This window comes from Apodemus sylvaticus, chromosome 10 (genome assembly GCF_947179515.1).
Source record: "Apodemus sylvaticus chromosome 10, mApoSyl1.1, whole genome shotgun sequence".
In the NCBI taxonomy this organism is placed as follows: domain Eukaryota; kingdom Metazoa; phylum Chordata; class Mammalia; order Rodentia; family Muridae; genus Apodemus; species Apodemus sylvaticus.
In genome coordinates this window covers 53,621,620-53,646,612 of record NC_067481.1, presented here as the reverse complement: position 1 = coordinate 53,646,612, position 24,993 = coordinate 53,621,620, and the positions used below count along the sequence as shown (strand labels likewise).

The 24,993-nt window shown below is 40.5% G+C and overlaps 1 protein-coding gene across 2 annotated transcripts in view; it reads left to right on the top strand.

Annotated features, from left to right (window-relative positions):
- The first annotated feature begins 2,649 nt into the window (after positions 1-2,649).
- Rabep1 (rabaptin, RAB GTPase binding effector protein 1) overlaps positions 2,650-24,993 on the top strand; it is a 102,685-nt gene continuing 80,341 nt past the window's right edge. For both annotated transcript variants that reach the window (XM_052196655.1, XM_052196654.1), the window contains exon 1: positions 2,650-2,894. Coding sequence is in view for 1 of the 2 variants with exons in the window: in XM_052196654.1 (XP_052052614.1) it covers positions 2,861-2,894 (34 nt within the window). In the remaining variant the exon portion in view is untranslated. The remainder of the gene's footprint in view (positions 2,895-24,993) is intronic.

Genomic DNA, 24,993 nt, shown 5'->3' with positions numbered 1-24,993 from the left:
CTCAAAACATGTGAACAAAAGTACACAAATATATCACATATCACACAAATTTAAAAGTCAGGTGTAGCTGGACAGTGGTGGCACACGCCTTTAATCCCAGCACGGAGAGGCAGTGGCAGTCGGATTTCTGAGTTCCAGGACAGCCAGGGCTATACAGAGAAATCCTGTCTTGAAAAAACAAACAAACAAAAAAAAATCAGGTGTAGTCATGTATACCTGTAACCACCATACTCAGGAGGGTGTAAATTTGGGGCTGGCCTGGGCTACAGTTTTGCTGTCTTAAAACCAAAACCACACAACCAAACAAGACAAAATCATCTCTGTTGATGAATATTTGGGCCATTTATTTATTTGCTGTATAATGAAACACACCACTGTAAATATTCTTGTGTATGTCTAACATTTCACATGCAATATAATTGGCAAGTAATTATTTTATGTTTTATTTCTTAATTTCCTTCAGATTAAGAATTGTGACTTCTGTAGCTAATGAAGGCTTTGAGCATACGTTAGTTTTCTCTAGTACATATCTAGGAATGGCATCTAGTTGTTGGGTCTTAGGGTTTACACAAAAAATATGAAATGGGACGAGGGTATAGCTCAGTTGGTAGAGTGCTTGCCTAGAAGGCACAAAGCCTTGGATTTGCAATCCTAGCTTTTGGGAGGTAGGAGGATCAGGAATTCAAGGCTACCTTGGGCTACATGAGAACCTGTCTTAAAAAAATGAATATGAAAATGTATTAACTCTGGTCCTCCTAGGTTTTTTCAAAATTGCTTTTCCAACTTTTGACGTAGGGGCCTCTGAGAGTTCCTACCAGATGTCTGATCATTTCTGAGTGACCTTGGTCTTGAGGACTGGGCTGCCAACGGCAATAAATATGCTACGCAGTCAGTGGGAGGAGTCCCATCTGTGTAGGACAGCAGCATCTGCTATCTTTATGACTCTAGCCTCCTATTAGTCATTGCAACAGCACAGATGATTACTGAGTTGCCCTACTGGGGGCCAAAGGTCTCCCTGCTGAGCAAGGATTTGCTTACCCAGGAAGGTCAGATATCAGGGGGTGGGTGGAGACGGGCTTCATTTGCTCTGTCAATGGCATACCAGGAGATGTCAACTGCTTAAAAGTCTAAATATAATCCCCTTAATATTAGCAGGACCTCAGGCAAAAGTACAAATAATGACTACCTATTTAAAGTTATGTAAAATTAGAAACCATTCCAAAGAACTGTGACCCTTGCTAGAGTCTAGTCTTCTACTTTGACTAATGTGTACCATTATGGTTTGGATGTAGACATTTGCAGCGACTCTGGAGCAGGCTTGAACTTAGAACTTTTAGAATCAGAATAAACGAAGAAGAAAAAAGAGAGAAAAAGAAAAAGTAGGATGTCCTGGTCCAACCCTAAAATCTCAGCTTCTCAAGAGGATGAAGCAGGATTGCATACTCAAGGCTAACCTGGGCAATCTAGAGTGTTTCAAAATAAAAAAAAAAACAGAACAAGAGCTGTTGCTATAGCTGAGTAGTGAAGTGCTTACCTACTATTTTTAAGGTTAAATCTCAGGACTGCAGGAGGGAGAAAAAAAGTCTGGGGAGTGGTGGCAGCACTTTAATCCCAGCACTTGGGAGGTAGAGGCAGGCGGATTTCTGAGTTCAAGGCCAGCCTGGTCTACAGAGTGAGTTCCAGGACAGCCAGGGCTACACAGAGAAACCTTGTGTGTGTGTGTGTGTAGAGACGAGCATAGGTTCCTGGCCGCTTAAGCCATGGCCGGGCTCCTGGCCGGTTGCTTGCCTTCCTTCTTTCCTCACCTGTCTTGCACCACGAAGGATCTGTGAACACACACAACAGCTCAAATGTAAGTGCTATGCCACCTCCTCCAAATGCAGCTGCCCTTTGGCACGCTGGGAAGTGGCTATACCTTGCCTTACAGAAAAAACAAAAAACAAAAAACAAACCGAGAGACCACGGCTTCAGCTGTCCGGGGCGGGAATTGTGGGCGCACAGGAAGGCAGGTGAACTTGGTTCGGAAGTGCCAGACTGTGTAGATCCCTTGCCCTAGGAAGGCAGCAAGGTCTGAATGAAGCTGGAAAGGAAAGACTGGAGTCTCCGTATGGCTCTCTTGCCCAGGTAGAAGGGTTGTGCTTTCTGTATGTAGTTCCTCCCGTCAAGAATGCAAGCACTTGTATCTGGCTGTATCTCCAACAGCTTCTCTGGGCAGGACACGTTAAAGTCAAACATAGTGGCTTGATAGAAAAAGTACATTGGCTTGTACATCTGGGGTCCAGACCAAGTTCTGACCATAGCAATTTTTCCTACTTTATAGCCTCATTTAAACTTTTTTTAGCCATTGTACTTTTCAAGGTTAGGAGGTTAAGGGACTTTCTCAAGGACACACAACTAGGCAAAGTAGCGGCTGGCTTCGCGTGCACCCAGGGGCTCCTCACTCGGGCCTGGGTCCTGGGAGCCACGAGCTTGCAGAGTCTTTGCCTTTGAAGCCGCCAGCCTCCAACACCCTTTGCTCTCTCATCAGCCTTGTTCTGGCTCCTAGGCCCCGGACCCCTCCTCCCCGTCTCCCTCCCTCCTGAGGCCCCGCCCCTCCCCTTAGGCTAACGTCACGTGCTGTACCATCCCCCCGCGCCTGCGCACTGCTTATTTCCCGCTGTCAGGATGAGGAGGCGGAGGTCGGCGCTCTGGTCCGTCTCTGCCCGAGGCTGTGGCGGCGCCGTCGGCTCCAGCCTTAGCGGTTCCTCCCTGGGCGGCGGTGGCCGCGGCTCGGTCGACGCCTCCTCCGCCAGCTGAGCCCGCGGCATCCCGGGACGCTGCTTCCCCGCCCATCCCCGTTCCCGGAGGCCGCCCACTGGCCATGGCGCAGCCGGGCCCGGCTCCCCAGCCTGACGGTGAGGCGCCCACCATGGCGGGCGCGGCCTGCCCGGCGCGGCGTCGTGGGGGCCCTTGGGGCAGGAAGGGCACGCGCGCGGGCCCGGGGGTGACCCACGGGCTGGGGGGCGGGGGCGCGCGGGCGTCGCGAGCTGGGGCAGCCGGGTTGGGGAGGGGGCGGGAGGCGCGCGGGCGGCTGCCGGGAAGGGCGTGGGGAGGCTGCGGGGAGCCGGCGGTGGAGGTGGAGCACGGAGAGGAAGGTGCGGTGGGATTAGCACGTGGGTGCCTCGGGTGGGGAGGATGGAAATCGAGAGCATGTGCTATATTCCTTAAAACGCGAGCCCTCGCCTCGGTAGTGGCGGTGTGCCCTATCGCCCCACCTCCGCCCCCGCCTCCTCAGGCCACGCTCCAGCGCTCTTTGCACTGGACTTGTAAAAGTAACTGGGATCCGAAGCATTTGGTAGTATTCTTTGAGTGGTAGTGTTGCTTCATGGTAAGTCCGGGCTCATTTCTTAGTCTCTTCGGGCCTCGGTTTCTGACACACGAAGAGCGCTCGATTCATGTCTCTTTATCGAGAAAGATGGGCAAGTCTTGGGCCATGCGATAAAGATGGCAACGTTCATATGTAAAAGGATAGCTTGGTATTACTTTGGAAGTGTTAGGAATGAAAAGGTGCTCGAGTGGGCCGAAATCGAGTTATCAATCATCTTTCTCCATTTCGTCTCTACCTTTCAAACGATGGGATCTCACTGTGGACCATGTTGACCTGAAACTCCTGAGCTATCTTCCCTCCGCAGCTTCCCGAGTAGGCAAGACTTAGAGGTGCAGGACAGGTTGTCTTAATAGTGAGTGCTCATATTGGAAGGGCGGAAAAGGCCTCGTTCTAAATAAGCCATGATGGTTTATTAGAGCCCTTCATGACCTTTCAACCAACTGAGCGCTGCGCTGCCTCAGAGTTTTGACCACATTGTTTTAGGTGTTGTTGTCAACCTGGAGTTACGTTTGGAATGAATGTGCTTGGAAGACTTTACTGTTTCTAGTTGAGAAAGTTCTTTCAGGTGTGTATTTCTATAATTGACTTTTGTGCTTAGCATCTTTACCTGTAAGTAGAATGTTAGGATATGGTGGTTGGCACTGGAGGTATTTGGTCTTTTCCTTGAGTAGTCTCTTGAAATAACCTTTTGTGAAAACCTCTGTTTGTTCTTGCGGTAGGGGAACTGGAAACAATGTTATCAGATTTTGAGACTCTAGCCGCTCTCTGGGAAGTGTTCTCTAAAGACCGTTCGCCTCTAGTTTTGGGTTTTGTTAGTTGCCTAAGGGGTAATGTCCAGCCTTGACTTTAACTTGCTTGCCATTTCTATTCCAATAAAGAGAAGGGAGGGTTTCTGGTGGGCTGCCAGGAAACGGGGATGTTTTTTGGACCTTTTAACTCTCACCTTTTGTATTTGGTGTCAGGGAGGAAAACTTTACAAATCCTCCCTGTTACTGCAGAGGCAGAACACTGAGAAAGCTCTGGCTTCTGATAGGTATGCTTAACTGGCGGCTGTCTTTTGCCTTCCTTGGACAACTCAGGTGACATGAGTCTGGACTCTTAATCTCCTGCCTCTTTGAAGATATGAAATGGTCTTCCCAGTAAATAGGCAGAAGTGACTAAGCACTTCACGGAAGAGAGGAAAACGTTAGCTTTGAGGAATCTCATAGTCTTGCTATTCTCAGTGCAGGTTTACTTCCTATTTATCAAATTTTAAGACTATGGGATGAGATTAAGGTTATATACATTGCAATTTTTATTAGTATAAGTTAATGTAAATGAGCAAAGGTATCTATCAGTTCACAAAAGGAGAGAGAATTTGGTATGTTTGAGTTTTTTTGTGTCAGTGTCTGCTGACAAGCTCATCTTGCTGAATTAATTTTTCTCTTTAGTTGAGTTCATATTGATAGCTTTAATTAAAAGCACACTTGAATTTCTTAGACCTGCTGAGTTAAAAAACAAAATTATTGGAAAATTCCTTTGCATCAGACCAACAGTAAAACATAACTACTTAGTCTGCCTTCCCATCATTTTGGAAGTAGCTGCCGAATCTCTTTTCTTTTTGATATACTTTGTTTTTTCATGAGGATATTATGATGATATTAAGGCTTATTAAGAGTAGATTTATGTGTAATTGGCAAGACAAGATGTAAACTTTTTTTCTTATTTCATAATTTTTGAAGGTTTTGGTTTTAATGGTGCACTTTGATGGGTGCCAGTTGATTAGGTTATTTTCCGTTGAGAATTCAAAGACAAGTGTAAAAATTCTCAGATTCAGTTTAAGCTGAACTGTATTTTAGAAGCATTTGTCCTGTTTTACTTCATTAAAATTAAAATTTTAAAAATGACATTTATTTGTGTGTGCCTGTGTACATGTCATCAGCAAGTGTGTGCCTGTGGGAGTTGGTCCTCTCACTTCATCATGCTGGTGCTGGGAATTAAACTCAGATCATCAGGCTTGACAGCACTCATGTTTACCTGCTGAGTGATGTCATTGGCCCTTTTACTTTGTTTTTGTATAATCCTGCTATTAAGAAATTGTATGTGGGGCTAGAGAGATGGTTTAGTGGTTAAGAGCAATGACTCTTCTTCCAGAGGACATTAGTTGTAAATTCCCAGCAACAACATGGTGGCTCACAACGTTTTATAATTGGGTCTGATGCCCTCTTCTGTCGTGTAGACATACAGGAAGACAGAACACACAATATACATAAATAATTAAAAAAATTGTATGTTAGAAAAAAGGACTTTGAATGTTTTCCCATAAAGAAGTGATAAATATTTGATGGTATAGATATATTTAACTTCATTTATACATTTCATCATATATGCTAGTTTCAAAACATTGCAAAGTGTACCAGGCAGTGGTGGCGCATACCTTTAATCCTAGCACTTGGGAGGCAGAGGCAGGCAGATTTCTGAGTTCAAGATCAGCCTGGTCTACAGAGTGAGTTCCAGGACAGCCTGGGCTACACAGAGAAACCCTGTCTCAAACAAACAAACAACAATGCAAAGCACCCCATTGATGCTTTTACTTTATGTTTATGTATTTGAATGTTTTTGCCTGTATGTGTGTGTAGCATGTGCATGTCTGGTCCTCTAGGCAGCCAGAAGAGGGCCTTTGCTTCTCCTGGGATTAGAGTTGCAGATGGTTGTGACTGGGAACCCAAGCAGGTCTTCTGGAAGAACAGCCAGTGCTTTTATCAGTGGAGCCATCTCTCTAGCACTTCATTGATGGATGCTTTAATATATTAGAAAAAAAGTATTTTAAGAAGTAGAAGTATATTCTCCCATTTCTCAGAGTTGAGATTTCTTTTTTTTCCCCCCTTCGTTTTTTCTGAGATGGGTTTCTCAGTATAGTCCTGAATGTCCTGGAACTCACTCTGTAGACCAGGCTGGCCTTGAACTCAGAAATCTGAACTCAGAAATCTGCCTGCCTCTGCCTCCCAAGTGCTGGGCTTAAAGGCGTGCCACCACTGCCCGGCTTTATTTATTTATTTATTTATTTATTTATTTATTTATTTATTAAGAGATTTCTGTTCTGCTTTTTATTCATAGTTACACAGATGTGTTACTTTTAATCCCTGAAATAGATAGGTATTACATACATAGACCTACAACTTTCTTATGTCAGTTGTTAATCATTACTATGTGTGTGTGTAAATGGTCGTATGGCTGTGTGATATGCCATAACCACTGCAGGTACTGTCTCAAGAAACCTTCACATTAGTGAGGGGGTGCTATTGTAATAGTATTATTAATGCTCCTAGATGAAGAAACTGAAGCACAGAGAAATTAAACATGCCTGGAGTTACAGCAAGTTAGAGAGTGAGGAAGCAAGCCCAGATTTCTGATGCCAGGGCCCTCAGGTTTGTTTACCAGATCAGACGGATCACTGTCTGTTTTTGTATTATATATAGCTCTGCCTCACTCTTACTATTCCATCAGGTGTGTGTCATGCATGGGTTATTTGCTTATTTTTCATTATGTTAATCATTTTTTACTATTTATGTGTATGCATATTTTGCCTACAATGTTAGTCCCTTTTACCCACAGAGGCCAGAAGAAGGGATTGAATTCCTGGGATTGGAATTACAGATGGTAATGAGTTACCTTGTGAGTGCTAGAGATTGACCCCTGTTCCCACTGGAAGAGCAATCAGTGCTCTTAACCGCTAAGCCATCTCTCTAGTTCCTATTTTTATTTTTATTATTGAGACAGGATCGCATTCTAATTTAGCTGGCCCCCAATTTATGATAATTTCCTCTTTTATCCTTTGGAATATTGGGTTACAGGCATTAGATACCCTGCTTGGTTGTTGATGGCTGGCAGATTGCTTATCTCTTCATTTTATAAGCAATGCTGCCGGGGCGTTGTCACACCTTTAATCCCAGCACTTGGGAGGCAGAGGCTGGTGGATTTCTCAGTTCAAGGCCAGCCTGGTCTACAGATTGAGTTCCAGGACAGCCAAGCTACGCAGAGAAACCCTGTCTCGAAAACCGAAGGAAAAAAAAAAAAGCAATGCTAAAATGATGTACTTGTACTTTTTTTTTCTACTGGGATTTGAACCCAGGACCTCCCACGTGCTAAGCAAGCACTGTACTACTGAGCTGTATGCCTAGTTTTGAGACAAGGCCTTACTCGAGCACAGGCAGGCTTTGAATTTAAGATCCTCCTGTCTCAGCCTCCTTAGTAGTTGGAGTTACGGGCCTGCATTCTTTCTTTTATATCTGTGAAACTACTGAGTTAAAGGACACATTCTGAGTGATTTAAATGTTAAAGCTGCTGCTGGGTTAGTTTCAGTTTACATACCTGCCAGGGTATGTGAGAAGGTAGACTTCTCACTTAAAAGCTCTGCCTGGCTATTGTTTTAAATTTGTCTTCTGATAGATTAAGAAGAGGCTATTTTGTTTCTATCTATCAGTCTGTTTGTCTATCTTTTGTCTTTCTGTGTGTCCCATACTCAACCCCTCTCTGACTCTGACACTGTTTGCTAAGTAGCTTTAGTTTTAAATTCACTATGTAGCTCTGGTTCAAACTGCCACAAGTCCTGCCTCATCTCCTAAATGTTGGGATTACAGGCATGCCCACTATGTCTGAGGTATTCTTTAATTAACACTTTGGTGCCTAGAGTATGTATGCCAACCCCCCTGTTAGTCACTAAGAAATACAGAGGTAAGAAAACCCCAGACCTAGTCTTTGTCTAGGCAGTCATAAAGTCATTAATTAGATTATTCCACAGCTGGGTGTAAAAGCATTTATTCAACTATTACAAATGTGTATTACTTGCCAGGCACAATTCTCCATAATTATAATCCATCAGTGGACATGAGAGGTAATGAATAGTCCTGCCCTAATGAAGGGAAAACATACTAGACATACACAAGTTACATTAATAAGTGTTCTGCAAAAGAGCAACAGAGCATAGTTCAAGGAAGCAATGGGTTAGTTTTATTTATTTTTATTACTTATGTGTATATGTATTTATGGGGTGGAATAGGTTCATATGTATATAGATGCCCACGGAAGCCAGAAAGAGGGTGTTAGATTCCCAAGAGCTGGAGTTACAGACAATTTGAACTACCTGATGTGGATGCTAGGAACTGATCTTGGGTCTTCTGCAAGAGTAACAAATGATTTGCTAAGCCTTCTCTCTTGCCCTGGGGTTGGTTTTAAATGAAATCGTTGGAGTAGTGATACCCTGATACAAATGAAATCTGTGCAGAGACTTGAAGGACACAGTAGAATTAGCCAGGAGGATATCTGGAGGAAGAGAAGTGTTATAAAGGGATCCAATTTTGCAAAAGCTTTGAGGGAGTGTGTCTGACATTTGAAGAGGTCACTGTGATTGGGATGTTAGGAGAGTGAGGGGTGAGAGTAGTAGGATGTGAGCTCACAGAGATAATGGGGTGAGGGCAGATTTTATAGGGCCCTAGACACATTTTAAAGATTGCCTTTCTCGCTGGGCTGTGGTGGCACACACCTGTAATCTCAGCACTCTGGGAGGCAGAGGCAGGCTGATTTCTGAGTTCGAGGCCAGCCTGGTCTACAGAGTGAGTTCCAGGACAGCCAGAGCTATACAGAGAAACCTGTCTCAAACCACCCCCCCCCCAAAAAAAAAAAAAAGATTGCCTTTCTTTGTGGGTCTAGCTCTGTAAAAAGAAATGTGAGTCAATCCATTTGGGAATTGGAATTCCCACTATGGGAAACCATTGAAAAGGCTTTAAGCAAATGAGTGATATGTTGGGACAAAGCAAAGAAAGGTGATGGCTTAAGCTTCTAATCCCAGCACTAGGAGGCTCAAGTAGAAGGACTGCTACAGAGTTTGAGGCCAACCTGGGCTACAGAGGGAGAAACTGCCTCTAAAAAGAAACAAAAACCCAAGCCCTGGATTGCTGGATTGGCAGTAGGGTTTTAAGGAGACAAGGGAGGCCTGAGTCTAGGAAAGGTGATGGAGTCTGGACTAAGATGATAGATAGCCTATGGGGTTTGCTGAATGCATTGCATGTTTGGCAGTTGATAGAGGAGTCAAGGAATCCCAAAGTTCTGCTTGAGGACCTGTGAGAGGCACACAGAGCTTTTGAGGTATTGGGCCATTTAGAGGAGATAGTCCTGGTGTTGCTGTCTGATGATGATCAGGAGTTCCTTTCTTGGAGCAATAGGTTGGGTGAGAAGGTATGGGGTGTTAGTGGGCTGACCTGGGTAGTTTTTATCCTTAAAGATGAAAGAGATACTGTTGAAGGGTTTGAAGCTGGTAGATGACCTGGTAGCTTTAAAAGGTGTATTGATTCACTTGTTCATTTCCACTGAGCTGCGGAGCTGACTATATAGCTTCCAGGTTTGGCATGCTTTATTACCTTACTTAATTAAAAAAAGTTACTTAGTTGTTTGGGAAGTGTGTATTATGCATACCATAGGGCTTCTACGGAGGTCAAAGGACAGTTTGTGAAAGGTTGTTTTCTTTTTCTACCTCTACACGCGTTCCAGGGATCAAACTCAGCTGGGCTTGTGTGGCTAGCTACTTCATTCATTGAACCATCCTGCTGGCCCTAAGTGATTTAAGTTCCTTTTGTGGATTGACTGTTACAACTTTCTCCACTTTATTTTATGAGACAGAGTCTCTCACTGAACCTGGCACTTGCTGATTGGCTTAAGTTGCTGGTCAGCAAACCCCAGACATCTTCCTGTTTTTTTCCCCCACGCAAGAGTTGAAGTTACAGATTCGTGCCTTTGACTTGCTTTTTGTGGGGATAATGGCCTGAACTCAGATCCTTCTGCTTGTGTGGTAAATATTTTTGGCTGAGCCATCTCCTCACCTTCCTTTTCTGTTAATTTAGATGAGCTCTCTGAAAATTGTAGTAGCCTTTTAGTATGTATTAGATTTTTGTTCTCCTAGTTTGGTACTTATCTACTTTTTTTTTTTGTTTCCGGCTGTCCTGGAACTCATTCTGTAGACCAGGCTGGTTTTGAACTCAGAGATTTGCCTGCCTGACCTGGAATTAAAGGCATGTCACCCCTTTCCAGCTTTATTTTAAAATTTGAAAGGGAAAGTTTACTATAAAGAGTTAATAGGTCACCTACTAGGAGAAAAGAAAACCTTAAAGAAGATAATACTATAGCAATACTAGACATGAACAGTTTCTGCTTCCAGGGCTGAGGTCAAATATCTAGGAAAGGAGTCCAGTCCAGTTCAGTGCGAGAGCAGTCAGCACTCATTGCTCTGGAGCCATTCTCTAGCCTCAGAGACTGCTCGTGTATAGTCATTACATTGACTTTAATCTTTATAAGAGTATCTGTAAACTTTTATTGTTTATTTTTGTATAGTACAATTGTGCCAGATAATGGTATGTTTGGGGAATATAAAAATGAATGCTACACAGTCTGCCTTCCTAGACATTTTGATTTAGTGAAGTGATACCCTTGGACTGAATAAATTCCCAGTGAGAGTTAGTGGTAGTTCTAATTGGTAGTATAAATTCTATTCCTCCTGGAGAGAAAAGCTTGCTGCCTCCTTCTTTTAACTGGATTTGTGTTTTGTTTTACTTTTAATTTAAATGAGGTTTGCTCTAACATAACTGGCTTTAGTTTTGTTGGTTAGGACTACCCAGAAGAAGTAAAAAGCCAGGCAGTGGTGGCGCACGCCTGTAATCCCAGCACTTGGGAGGCAGAGGCGGGCGGATTTCTGAGTTCGAGGCCAGCCTGGTCTACAGAGTGAGTCCAGGACAGCCAGGGCTACACAGAGAAACCCTGTCTCAAAAAAAAAAACCAAAAAAAAAAAAAAAAACCAAAAAAAAAACCCAAAAAACAAAAAACAACCGAAAAACAAAACAAAACAAAACAAAACAAAGAACTACCCAGAAGAAATCCCAAGTCTTCGTTTGCATGCCATTCTGAGGCAGTTTGATGGTAATGTTGTGTTCTTTCTAAGTATTTGGTTTTTGCTTCCATTAAAGGACTACAGTCTACTTGCCATTCTTCAGATTCTTTTTCTTGCAGATTCCAGTTGTTAGTGAGTTTTAGTGGAATTTGAAATATGGTGTTCTTTAGATAAACTTAACCTACGAGAAGTAGTAGAAAATCATACACAAAAGGAGCCCTAGATAGTAGTCAACTTTCTCATTTTATAAATGAGTCTGAGGACTAAAGATGAAGTCATGACCTGGAGAGGTGGCTCAGTGATTAAGATTACTTGATTGCTCTTCCAGAGAACTCAGGTTCCCACATGGCAGCTTACAACTGTCTCAAACTCCTCTTCCAGGGGATCTGACACCCTCACACAGACATACATGCAGTTAGAAACACCAATGTATATAAAATAAAAATAAGTAAATTGAAAAAAAGAGAGATGAAGTCACTTGTATTCTGACAGTGTTAGAACTTACAAGTTGTGCTGTCACTTTTCTTCAAAGTATTGCTTCTTTGATATAGAATACTTTCTTCAGAAGTCTCATTTTGATGTTTCCTGAAAAGAATCATTAAGTTGATAGAGGCTGATCACTAGAACACACTAGAATGTCTTGATAATTAGCTCCCACACCCCAGGATTTCTTTCTTTAATCCTGGTTGTTCTAGATAGTGCTCTGTAGATCGGGCTAGCCTGGAACGCAAAAGATTGACCTATTTCTGCCTCACTAGTGCTGAGATTAAAGGTGTGTGCCACCTAGTCCAACCCAGTGCTTTCATTTTTTAAACAAGGAATTTATAGATATTGGGTGTTTAAACGATTCTTAAGGAACATAAACAGCGAATATACCCGCCATGAGGAAGAGACAACTTCTCCGAGTGATAAGTGGTATCTTCGGCATAATATATGGCATAGAGTAAGTGTGAACAATAGATATTTATTGAAAGAAACTGACATGAAAATAGGTGATTGTGATAATATGGTCACACTTTCTCATTCATAGTATTTTGAATATACATAGCAGAGACGAGACATCTTGCACCATTCTGAAAGTTAGATAACACAGACCTTCCACTCACACTATATTCTATTTTATATTGGAGAGAGTGGTACTTGAAAAGAATCTTGAGGGTTATGATGTATTTTTGACAAATGAGCAAGTAAGTTCATGGATGCATGCGATTTGCCAAGATTGACTTAAGGAGAGATAGGAAATGTGAACAGTTCAGTAGGAAGATTGAATCAGTAAGTCTGTCATAGTACAAAAGCCCAGGGTCTGACAACTCCATTGATGACTTTCATCGGGTATCAAAAGGATTGATACAATTTTGCTTAAACTCCTTAAAAATTTGGAAAGGATTCCTTCAAGTTCACTCTGTAATACCCGCATTACTCTGTTGTCTAAACCAGACATGGACACAAGAAAAAAGTCTGGCATGGTGCTAAATGCCTGTAATCCCAGCATTTAGGCGGAAATAGGTGGAGCCCTGGGAGTGCAAGGGCAATATAGTGAGACCTGTCTCAAAAAACAAGACAAAAAGCCAAACTATACTCTTTGAGACAGGGTTTCTCTGTGTAGCTCTGGCTGTCCTGGAACTCACTCTGTAGACCAGGCTGGCCTTGAACTCAGAAATCTGCCTGCCTCTGCCTCCCAAGTGCTGGGATCACAGGCGAGCGCCGCTGCCGCCACCACCACCACCACCACCACCACCACCACCACCACCACCACCACCACCGGCCTAACTATACTCTTGAACACAGATGTAGAAATTGTCAGGAAGCTAATACAGAGCAAAATTCAGTGGCATTTTAAAAAAGATTATTCACCTGATAAGTGGGATTCATGCAGAGGTGAAAGGATGGTTCATACAAATATAGGTGACCACATCAAGAGAAATAAAGGACAAAAACCATAGGGTGATTATTTTAATAGATATAGGAAAAGCATTTGACAAAAGTCAATGTCTCTTGGCAAAAACTCAACAAATTAGGTGTAGAATTCATAACATAAGAACCACCAATTTTGACAAAACCCATAGATAACATCCTGAATGGGAAAATGTTGGCGCTGGAAAAAGACACAGATAGACATTTTATCACTTATATTTGGCATAAAATGGCAAGTCCTATTCAGAGCAATAGGTATGAGAAAGCAATAAAAGGCATCCAAATTGAAAGAGGTTAAACTATAGGCTCAAATATAGAATGCCCCCAGGGTGTTTGGTTCCCAAAATAGCAATATTCAGAGGTGGGATTTTGGAGGAAATGACTGGATCATAGAGCTTTGTCTTTATCAGTCGTTCCACTGATATGTTCATAATTTATGGTATTTTTGAGAGGTGGAAGAACTAGGAGATGAGGCCTATTTAGAGGAAGTAGGTTACTTGGAACAGGCCTTTGGAGGTTATATCATGTCTCAAGATTTTTCCATTTGTTATCTCCCTTCCTGGTTGTAGTAAAGCATTCAACTCTTCACGCCTTGTGCCATGATTCTGCCATAGCAGCACGGCCGAAACCTGAAACTGAGCCCAAGTCAGTCTATAAATTGTTTCTCTCAGGTAGTTGTTACATTGGCAGAACTTACCATACTTCTACTTAGAAAACTCTGAAGATGTGGCTGGAGAGATGGCTCAGCCTTTTAGAGCACTGACTGCTCTTTCAGAGGACCTGGGTTCAATCACCAGCACCCACAGGGCAGCTCACAACTGTCTGTAACTCCAGTTCAGGAGTTTGACACCCTTACACACATACATACATGCAGGTAATAGATAGATAGATAGATAGATAGATAGATAGATTGATTTTAAAAAGGCAAAAAACTCTGACAATGACACACCTGAACACACATACACACAGAACAAATTCAGGTTCAGGATATAAAATCAACATAATAGAAGTGAGGGCGGGCAGTAGGCTCAGTGACAAAGTGTGTGCATTTGAGGGACTTTGTACATTCAATTGATCTCTAGCACTGCAAAAATAAATCAGTAAATAAGAAAGGAAAATAAAAGTAATTTTGTACCCTAAAAAACCTATAGTGTTTTTATGTACTAACTTTCCTCTATCTTAGAAAAAAATTAATTCTACTTATAATAGCTACAGAAGATAATAGCAAGGAGATGACCTGTCTCAAAGCTAAAAATTATGAAACATTGTTGAAAGAGGATAAAAATAAATGAAAGTATCCAGTGTTCATGGTTGGAAGGATTAACATTGTTAAACTGCGGAGGTATTGGTGGTGCAGGGGCAGGGGCACGGGCAGGGGCAGGGGCAGACCTTTAATCCCAGCTCTGGGAAGCAGAGGCAGGCAGATCTCTGAGTTCAAGGCCTGCCTGTTCTACAGAATGAGTTCCAGGACAGCCAGGGCTACACAGAAAAACCCGTAGAGGGGTTGGCAACAAACCAAAAAACTCTCCAAATATAAGGATCTTAGTGGTAAGAAAATAACCCAATTAAAAAGGGAACAAAATATCTGAGCAGCTTTTTTTCTTTTTTCTTTTTCTTTTTTTCTTTTTGTCCCTTCTAGAGACAGGCTTTCTTTGTGTAGCCTTGGCTGTCCTGGGACTCACTCTGTAGACTAGTCTGGTCTCCAACTTAGAGATCACCTGCCTCTGCCTCCTGAATGCTGGGATTAAAGATGTTCACTATGCTAGGAAATGAACACATTTTTCTTAAGAAAAGCACATACAAATGACTGATAGGACATATGGAAAAATTCCCAGTCTCACTAATCATCAAGGAATGCAAAGAAACCACAGCGAGATAATATGTCACTCTAGTTAGAAGGCAGTTCCCAAAAAGACAAAAGGTGGTGAATATGATGGGCACTGAAGAAAGAAATGCCTGTTCACTGTTGATGAGAATGTAAATAACAGCCATTATGGCAAACTGCATGGAGGTTCTCCACAAAGTTAAAAACAGAAGCACCATATAAGAACACTGTGTGGTGTATGTATCCACAATACATGTGATTAGTATGTGAAAGAGATAGTTACATTACTTTGTTTTTTGTAACACCTCACACAATCTATGTATACATTGAAAAAGACTGTTGAGTCTTTAATGGAAATTATGTCATTTGTGATGACAAAAACCAAGTTGGCATTATGTTAAGTGAAGTCCAAACATGTGACCTCACTCATCTGTAAACTCTTAAAAACGTTGATTTTATAAAAGTGGAGGGTAGAGTCTTCATCAGGGTCAGCATGATAGCTCAGTGGATTAAGGTGCTTCTAGCTAAGCCGGAAAGCATAATTTTCATTGCTAGGATCCATATAGTAGAAAGAGAGAATTTACTTCTACAAGTTGTATTGACAATAAATTTAAAAGACTGTGGATATTAAAGGCTGCAGATGGGAGGAGTTGAGATGCTAGTCAAAGGATATGTAAGTATAGTCAGGTAAGAATTTTGAGAGATCTTTCATACAGCACAGTGACAATAGTTAATAATTTTATATAGTATTCTTGGAAAATGCCAAAAAGGTTTGGAATATAGCTAATTTGGCTGGGTGCTTGTCTGTCAGGCACAATTCCTGAGTTCAGTCCCAACACTACATAAATTGGGAGAGGTATTGTGATCCATACTTATAATCTCCATTTGGGAACTGGAGCAAGAAGATTAGAGGTTTCAGGGTCATCCTTGGCTTTATAGCAGAGGTTAAAGCCTCAGCTACATGAGACCATGTCTTAAAAATAAAATGGTTGTGGGCTGCCCATTACTAAAGTGATAAATTTATGAGGTCATGAATTTTGAAGCCTTGGTCTAGCCATTTCACAGGGGATGCACACACACACACACACACACACACACACACACTCTTCATATGGAGACACACTTAAGAATATTATGTTTTACATAATTTTTATCTGTTGATCTTAAAAAATAAAGATTTTTTTTTTGATAGTTGGAACTGGTACCTTAGAGGAGAAGGGGATTTTTTGTGAGGTGGTAATGTGCAGGGCAGTTAATGGTTTGGTGGCGTGGGACTAAGGGTTTTGCTCAGAGGTTTGAAAAAGGAGATGGAACCTGAGCAGTAGAAAAGTTTATAACCAACCGAGTAGTTTTGACTTGACTTGACTTGACTTCTCCCCTCCCCTCCCCTCCCCTCCCCTCTCCTCTTCTTTCTTTCTTTTTCCTTTCTCCAGACAGTTTTTCTCTTTGGTCCTGGCTGTCCTGGAACTCACTCTGTAAACCAGGCTGGCCTCCCAACTCAGAGATCTGCCTGCTTCTGACTCCCAGGTGTTGGGATTTAGTTGTATGCCATCACTGCCCGGCTGAAGCTTTGAATTTTCTAGGTAATGTGGGAAGGGATGGTTGGCCCAAAGTCAGTGGGAACCAGAGGCAGAAACAAATACTAAACTGGGAAAAGATTTACTTGCTGAACTTTTGGTAGAGGATTCAAACAAGGAGAGGTTGAAGAGGATCCTAAGACTATCGATAATCTACCAATCTGGGCCACCTGGGGAAGGGCACATTTAGCAGAGTACTAAGTTTGGTGTCAGATATGTTGGAATATTGATAGAATAGGCATGTAGACATATCCAGTAAATGTTTGGGGAGTTTGGGGAAGAAATGGGAAGTAAAATGTTTAGATATCACCAAGGACAGTGTTTAGGGAGAATATAGTCAGTGAAGGTCACAGATAAAACTTGAGTTGGATGAGGAAGAGGAAACCAGTGACCTAGTTTTTATAAGGTGGGAAGAGAGGGGCTGATAAGAAGAAATTGTAATTAGGGGAAACTTGAAGGGGGAGGAGGATGGTCACTAGTACAGAATACTACAGAGAAGTCAAATGAAGACAGATATGGTCACTGAAATCAGCAGGTGTAGGTTCTCAGAAGAGTGGGAGTAAGGAAGAAGCACAGAAACAGCAGGTATAGACTACAATTTAAAACTTTGGAGATAAACATACAGATGTTATATCACTTGAGGCAGTAAGATTGTGGCAAGGATATGTATGTCTGTGCCTTTGCACATGCATTTGTGTGTTTGTGTGTGTTTGTATGTATGTGTATGTGTAAAGGATTTAAATTTGGATGCTGGGAGAAACTTCTAGAGGAAAAGAAGAGGTTAAACTTAGAAAAGACCTGGGCTAGATTTCAAGTTTTGAGAAGCAATGAGATGGATCAAGAGCTTGGATGTCAATAAGAGATACAGGGACTTCATCCTTCAAGAAAGGAAAGGATGGATGGCTGGGTGGTACACACCTTTAATCTCAGCACCCAGGGGCAGAGGCAGGGGGATCTCTGCTAGCTGCTCTACAGAGCAAGTTCCATAGCATCCAAGACTATACAGAGAAACCATAAAACCCTGTCTTGGTGGGATGGGGTTGGGAGAGGGAAGGAAAGGAAAGGGTGAGTAAGACAGGCAACTGAGGTAGGAGAGGGGACTGACTAAATATATGTAGCATGTATACTTTCATTCATTTTTTTCAGCTACATATGATTGGATTTCTGTGAGTAAATAGACCAGCTGCTTCTACTCAAAGAGGTTGCAGTTCTGAGACCTCACTTATAGTCGAGTAGATTATGTTGTTTGTTCTTTTTTGGGTTCTTCTTGGGTTATCTTAACCAAAGAACAAAGTAATATGTCAGTTGTTCCAAAGACAATTTATATATGTAGGAGTGTGAAGCCAATTCATTTACATACTGATGCAGGCATTAGAATTTTAAGTTTCCCATGGACATAAATATGAAAGGTTGGTAGAGAATTAAGAATTGATTTTGAACCCAAATTATTTCCCTTCTTTTTCTTAAACAGTTGGAACTAGGGCTGGAGAGATGGCTCAGTAGTTAAGAGCACTGACTGCTCTTCCAGAGGTCCTGAGTTCAAATCCCAGCAACCACGTGGTAGCTCACAACCATCTGTAATTGGATCTGATGCCCTTTTCTGGTGTGTCTGAAGAGAGTGACAGTGTACTCATATACATAAAATCAATCTTTAAAAAACAAACAAAAAACCCAATTGGAACTGGAGTATATTCCCTTTGTGCAAACAAGGGGCTTTCTGTCATGTTGGGGTTTTCTTCTGTGAGGATGAACTGACCTTGCCCGTTTTGTGTGGTTTCCACGGTCAGGCAAAGCAGATGCTTCAGTACTGGAGAGTTTGCTGGTGCTCATTATATAGTGATGTATTATAATTGAATAAAATGCTGTGGACATAACACGTGATGTGCATTGCACACCAAAATGTCCTTTTTTGACCAGGATCTGTAACTCTTTTAGTAAAGGCAAAATTCTCTCAGTTTTGTTAATTTACTGTATCATATTTATAATAGTAAAAGTAGCAGTTTCTTTCTTTCTTTTTTTTTTTGATTTTTGTTTTTGTTTTTGTTTTTTTCCTAGGCAGGGTTTCTCTGTTTAGCCCTGGCTGTCCTGGAACTCACTCTGTAGACCAGGCTGGCCTCGAACTCAGAAATCCGCCTGCCTCTGCCTCTGCCTCTCATGTGCTGGGATTAAAGGCATGTGCCACCACGGCTTAAAATAGCAGTTTTTCTTAATGACATGTAATATTAAACATCTTTTCATAAGTTGACTTGCTGTCTGGGCATCTTTGGGAAGTCTACCCAGAGCTTTTAACCATTTATTCTATTAAGTTGTTACATTTCTTTCCTTTAATTTTGTTTGAGTCAGGATTTCTCTGCCTGTCCTTGACTGGCCTTGAATTCACAGAGATTTGCCTGTCTCTTCCTCTGCTGGGATGAAAGGCCGGCATCTGGCTTGAGTTTTGTTTTTAAAGACACACACACTCTCTCAGTAGCCCAGACTGCTTTGAATTCACTGTGTACCCAGGATGCCTTGAGCTTTACTAGTCCTCCTCAGCAACCTCCTCAGGTGAGGAGTTGTGTCTGCCTTTGTGCCTGGCCTTACTGACGTCTGCTCTTTAGCAGTGTTGAGGACAAACTCACTGCCTTGTGCATACTAGGCAAGGGCTCTGGCATTGATTCACAGATTCATTTCCCTTCCCATTTTTCTTTTTATTTTAAAACAGGTTATTAATAAGTTACTTAGGCCAGCCTTGAATTTGCCTTGAAGTCCCACAGGCCCTGAAGTTGTGATTCTCCTGTATTAGCTTCCAAAGTAACAGGAATTAGAGGTAAACACTACTAGGCCATGGGAGGGTTATAATTTTTTTTTAATGTCTAGGTTTTTTAAAAATTATTTTTATTTTAAAATTTAAAACAATCTTATATCCCAGACTGCTCTTAAACTCTGTATTGCTCAAGCTGGTTTCAAACTCAAAAGAGATTCTTCTGCCTGAGCCTCCAGGGTACTGAGAATAAAAGGTTGAACCACTATGCCTGGCTTTATTTTTGTTTTTTTGTTTCTTTTTCTAAAAGATTTATTTATTGTCTTATCTGAGTACACTGAGGCTGTCTTTAGACACTCCAGAAGAGGGCGTCAGATCTTGTTACAGAAGGTTGTGAGCCACCATGTGGTTGCTGGGAATTGAACTCAAGACCTCTGGATGAGCAGTCAGTGCTCTTAACTGCTGAGCCCCGCTACATTGGATTTCAACTTCTGATTTTCTTGTCTCAGTTTCTTTAGTGCTGCTCAGTGCTGAACTTACAGGATATACTCCACTATGCCTACTTATATACAGTACTGGGGATAGGTCCTGAGCTCATGTGCATGCTAGGCATGGTTGTATCAACTTGAGCTATGTTCCCAGTCCTGTAGTAGGTGTTTCACTTGCAGTTATTTTTTTCTTGGTATCTATGGTTTATTTTTTTATTCTCTTGATAGTATCTTTGGTGTAGCAATTTTAAATTTTATTGAAGTCCAACATTAAGTTTTTTCATGGTTTATTCTTTGTTGTATCTATAAAGTAATGTCCAAGATCAAGGTCATCTGGATTTTTTTCTATTTATCATTCTAAGAGTGTTATACTTTTGCTTTTTACACTTACATTTGTCTATGATTGATTTTGAGTTTATTTTTTGTGACAAATAGAGAGTTTATGTTTAAGTTCATTGTTTTGAAGTTCAACATGTAACTGTCTTACTAGGGTTTCTTAAAAAAAGTTTTTTTTTTTCCTCCAGTTGGTTTTTTGTCAATAAGCAGTTGGTTGTATTTCTGTAAAGGTATTTGTGGTACATTTTGTTTTATTATAGTGATGCATTTGTTTATTCTTTCACTTTATATTTTTTAATTTTTTTAAAATATTTTTTTAACACTGAAAGCAATATTTTCTTCAGCATAATGGTACACACTTATAATTCCAGCAGTAAGGAGGCTGAAGCAGAATTTCTCTGAATTCAAGATCATTGTGGGCTAATTAGCAAGTTGCAGCCCAGCCAGGACTGCTGAATGAGGTACATGGATTTTTATAGATTACTATGTCAGCGCTGAGATGGCTCAGCAGTTAGGAGCACTGGCTGCACTTGTAGAGCTCTGGATTCTGTTCCAAGTACTTACATGGTGGCTCACAACTGACTGTAGCTCTAGTTTCAGAGACTCTCAGGCCCTCTTCAGGCTCCGAGGACACCAGACATGCATGTGGTGCAGCAAAACACATATACATTAGAAAAAGCTTTAAAAAATGTAATTATTATGTCATTATTTTCATCTTTTGTTTGTTTGTTAAAAGTTGGCCTATCCTCACTATTTTTTCTAGGCTGGTTTCAAAGTACAGGAATCAAATTATTCTTCTGCCCTAACTTACCATGTGTTGGGACAACAGGTACTTGCTAGTATAGTTTTTTTTTTTTTTTTAAATGAACTAATCTTGGACGCACTCACTCCTTTTATTTATTTTTTTATGTATGTGAATATATTGTTGCTTTCTTCAGACACACCAGAAGAGGGTATAGGATCCCATTATAGATGGTTGTAAGCTTCCATGTGGTTGCTGGGAATTGAATTCGGGACCTCTGGAAGAGCAGTCAGTGCTTTTAACCTCTGAGCCATCTCTCCAGCCCTAGTATACTGTGTTTTAAAACAAATCATGTTTATTGATGTAAATACACTGTGATTTAAACAGCTCTCTAATGATGAATTTTTGTTGACACAGTTCTGTAGTTAGTATCTTTGTATGTTGCTTATTTGTGCATATCCTTATGCATGTCTTTGTTGGGGCAATGTCTTTGAATGGCATTTCTGTGTCAGAATGTACACACTTAAACATTTTAATGTTAAGTACTGAGTTTATTCCTCAGGGAGGTCTGGCAGTTAGGATGTGACAATGATTATGGCCCTGTACATCAGTGAACTTAACTTTTTTGGTATGGAGAAATTGACCATTGTCATATGTAACGAGTACAGTAGACTTTTCTATCAGTTTTGTTTTTTTTTTAAACTTAGTGTTTGGCATATGGAAGCATTTTCAGTTTTATGTGATTTGGTTATCAGTGTTTTTCTTTGGGGCATTGAGGTTTATATTCTACCTGCTGTTTTCTAGTGTTTACTTTTAAATATTTGATTACAGTGAGGTTTTTATTTTGATGTAAGGAATCAGATAAATGGCCAGCTACTGTTTTTGCATTCTGCAGTGATTAGTTCAGTGTTACCATTGTTATTCATCTGATGATTCTGTAGATGTACAGCATAGTTTCATTTATTCTTTTTCTCTGTTTTGTGATGTTTTAGTATTTAAAGAGCCACATGTCCTTCATCAATCATTCTTTGGGATTTTTCTTGGCTACTTTTGAGTATTTACTCATTCAGATAAAATTCTGTATGAACACGTGTTTTTACTTACTTTATCTTTCTTGTCCAAGACAACATTTAAAAAGACCTGGTTTGACTCCCAGTTAATGCATATAAGAAGGAAAAGTGTTTTCATTGAATTATAAACTAAGAAGAACAAACCAGGCTTTTTTGTTTGTTCAGGTTTCGATTTTTTTTTTTTTTGTCTTATGTGAATCTGTGTATGTACACTTATAAGTGTAGGCACCCGTGTACACCAAAAGAGGGCATTGGCTCCAGGGAGCTGGAGTTATAGGAGATTGTGAGCCACCAGATCTGGGTACTAAGAACTGAGCTCCTGTCTGCAAGAACAGTGTGCTCTCTTAACCAATGAGCCACCTTTCTAGCTCTTTACCTTTACTATATCAAGTTAAGTATATTACTTATATTAAGTAATCCTTTTAATCTTTTTAAAGTGGGTTTCATTTCTGCTTCTGAGTTGAGTAAATGAAAATTGAGTAGAAGCTGGGCTTGGTGGTGTTCGCCTTTAATTCCAGCACTTGGGAGGCCAGGACAGTTGGTTCTCTATGAGTTCAAGGCCAGTCTGGTCTTCCAGGACAGCCAAAGCTATATACAAGGAGCTGTCTTGAAAAACAAAAACAAAACAAACTTGCCTTTCAAGTACTGGGATTGAAGGTGTATGCTACCATATCCAACCTTATTTAATTCTTAAGTTATTTCTTTGTGAGCTGTTTTTTAAGTTAGATTATTTTAAATATATCTTGTCCTTAAGTTATTTTTCTTTCTTACAATATTTAATAATTTTAGATAAAATTCTTTTTGCCCATAGAGAAAAAATGTAGAAATGAACTATTATCTGTGTGTGTGTGTGTGTGTGTGTGTAACTGTATGCATGCACGTGTGTGTCTATTAGTTGTTTTGTTCGTTTTGCAGTTCTGGCATTAAAACCAAGAGCCTCACACCTGCTGGGCAAGCCTGCTATCACTCTATAATCCCAGCCGTTACTGTACTTTTTTTCAACCGTGGTGGTTTGTCATGGAACTGCTGATTCTCCTGCCTCTGCCTCCCAAGCATTCTTTTGTTGTCAGTTAGTAATACTTTCATCTGAGATTAATTGGAAATACAATTTCTAGTGGTTTAAAATGTAAAGCATTCAGCTTTTGTGTGCACACCTCAAGAAATGCTATTTGTCTTCTTAGACATGTCAGAGATCCACACTCCTATTTTCATCTACTTTCTTCTGGGGACCTGGTTACTGCTATGTTGTTGTTGTTGTTGATGGTGGTGGTGCTGTTGTTTTCTCACATAGAAAAAAAACGGATTTGATTTTGGGATATATTTTTTCTTTTTGTTCTTTACTGTTTTCTTCATTGCATTTGCTGACTTCAGGCGTGTGAATCATCCTGTTTGGTAATTCCATTTTTTTAAAGAAATTTACTTAATGGCTTCACTTCCCATTGTAATTTGTGGAGCTATCTCACATATTTTTGAACTGTTCAACAAAATGAATTACACTAAAGGATTTCCTAATGCTATACAGCTCTAACGTATATGATATAAACTCTAGATAGTTTTGTTGGTTTGCTATTCTACTATGTAGTTACATTTGTTTTGCAAATCTTTGCAGTTACATTCTTGAGATTGGCATAGTTTTTTAATATTTTATTAGATTTTGTTACCATGACTATACTAATGTGTAAAAATAAATTGGAATTTATTCCATTCACGACAGTTCAGCATAGGAAATGCTTATCTTTTTTGATTGATAGAATTTGTTGTGCTCACATTCAGGTTTCATCTTGAATTAAGGTAGGTAGTATATTTTGTAGATTTTCTATTGTTAGGCACTGCAGATCCTTATCCATAGGCGACACATTCCAAGACCCCAGATGAATCTGAAACCATGGGTAATACTGAGTTCCATATATTTTATGCTTTTTCCATATGCATATGTACTTATGATAAAATACAAATTAGGTATAGTATGAGGTCTATAATATCTGATTATAAAATACAATAATTATGTTTTGTAATAATTGGGTAATAATTGGGGCAAATGTAGTCTCTAGCTTTTTCAAAATATCTTTTTGTACTTTAATATTTTACCAAAGGGAAGCAGTAAAATGCTTCCTTTTCATTCCATAAACTGCTAACATTACTACTTTATGCTTTGACACAATTATTAGGGAAAGGAAAGGTTACATGAGCAAAAGCATGTGATAATAGCTAGCAAGTTACCAATGGGCAGCTTACATTGTGTGGATGGGGGACAAAGAGCTGATTCACATCCTGGATAGGCCGAAAAGGGAGGGTGTGAATTCTTTATGCTGTCCAACAATGTACAATTTAAAACTTATGAATTATTTCTGGTATTTTTCCTGTGATACTTTGACCACTGGTATTGGAAACTATGGGAAGTAAGACTATAGACAAGGGAGGGGTAATACCTTAGTCATATTTTACTGATGTTTCAGAGTTTCAACTGTTCTGTAGTCATTAATACTTCTGCAATGAAATCTTTACACATATTTCCTTGATCTCTTCTCTAGGACAAATTTCTAGTAGGGAAATTGACTATGTAAAAGTTACATCAAAATTTAAGGCTTTTGTTATTGATTACCATCATAGCTGTTTGCCTTGAAGTATACCCTGGAATTGCAGATCTCATTAACACTCGTTCTCACTTTCAAAGATGGAGTAAAAGAGCCAGCTTGTCAAAGATAGAATTGACCCTTAGATTAGTGTTCTGTTCTAGAGCTTGTTTCTTCAACTTGTTTTGCCACAGTGATTGTGAAGTACCTAATAAACACTGGGCTATTGTTTAGTTTAGAGTCTCATTATATATTCCTGGCTGGCCTGGAACAAACTTAGTAGACAAGGCTAATTATGAACTCAGAGATCTGCCTGCTTTTGCCTCCTGAGTTCTGGGATAAAGGCATATGCCAGCATTCCAGCAAATATGTGATTCTGAATTGTTAATTCCTGTTATAATTCACCTTTTTTTTTTTTTTGTAACTTTGAGATTTTTTTTTTCTTA